The 1215-nt window shown below is 40.5% G+C and overlaps 1 protein-coding gene across 1 annotated transcript; it reads right to left on the bottom strand.

The window, feature by feature from the left end:
* Nucleotides 1-51: 51 nt before the first annotated feature.
* LOC103523068 lies at nt 52-1107 on the bottom strand (the record flags this gene model as incomplete). Its single annotated transcript, XM_008488143.1, has 1 exon — nt 52-1107. A coding segment is annotated over one exon (1056 nt), but the record flags the coding sequence as incomplete, so codon positions are not given.
* Nucleotides 1108-1215: the final 108 nt, after the last annotated feature.

The following is a 1215-nucleotide window of genomic DNA, read 5'->3' as shown; positions in this document are numbered from 1 at the left end:
TAGGAGAGCTGAAACTTGTGTACATGCTATGGAACGGCTGGGTGTTCTTACCTGATGACACTTAGCTGCAATGTGATTGATTACACAAGTTTTTCCCGTCCCAGCGGCAGCGCAAAGGAAGAATAGCTTTTCTGCGTTGTTATTACTCAAACTTAAAAACACCTTATTAACAAAACTCTGTTGTTCCCCGTTCAGTTGTAATGTAAGGATGTCACTAGCTATTCTATCCAAGTGTTGCTCTGTGGTCTCGTAGGGTTCATGCTGATCTAGGCGTTGTGGATCAAGTTGTAAACTACTGTTTTGGTCATTCGGATGAACAAAAGTATCTGGATTGGGCAAGTTAAACAGACTCAGGGTGGATCTATTATGAATTAGCATGGATTCGATGCTTTTAAGTGACCGCTTTATCGCCTCGGTTCTATTCTGAGAAAGGTGAAAATAATCTTCAGCGAAATCATCTGAAAATGTTGACCACAATTCTCGCGGGTCTTCAAAATGTGCATACTTTAGGATAATAACGAACGTTTGTCTCAAGAGATGACCACTGGACAGATTGGTCTTGATCTCATCTAGACAAAGATAAACCTCGCGCTCATGTTCAATAATACCTAGTGCTAGACATGCAGCTTTGTATGTGTTATAGCAGACATTGTCTATTGTTCTAACTGATTCATATGAATCACACCCTGGTCTATTGGATAGCAACATGCGGAGGTAATACCTCTCCATCGTATGAGAACTAGGGGTCTCGACCGTCATTCTACCGATAGAGATGTTAATTCTTTTCGTTTCTATCCATTTGCCACCTTCAAAGTTATGAGTTTGAACAATATCAACATAGTATAAGTGTTTTTTGCTCGGCTTATCTTTCATAAGATTGAAGTAGGCAACTAGTTGTGATACCTTAACTTCCGTGCTAGCGTCTTCTTCGTCTGAATCATATGGAACATCCTCACCCTCTAGATGTACTGGGAGTTTCTTAACGCACACGCTTTTCTGTGTATAGCTGTGCCCCATGAGACGGAAGTGTGCCTCTGGTGCACCTAATACTCTCATCTCTTTGTATGCCTGAATTTCATCCCAATCAAAGTTAGCAGATTTACTTTTCTGAGAGTTTTTGCGTGTTATGTGTTCTGTTTCTGTTTGTGCAGTTTTCGTACAATATTTTGCTAAATACCTAGCTACAGCAAAGTTGGGTAGCACCTCAAAATCTAT

This window comes from Diaphorina citri, unplaced genomic scaffold, assembly GCF_000475195.1.
Source record: "Diaphorina citri unplaced genomic scaffold, Diaci psyllid genome assembly version 1.1 scaffold14754, whole genome shotgun sequence".
In the NCBI taxonomy this organism is placed as follows: Eukaryota; Metazoa; Arthropoda; class Insecta; order Hemiptera; family Psyllidae; genus Diaphorina; species Diaphorina citri.
This window is presented reverse-complemented; position numbering and strand designations above follow the sequence as displayed.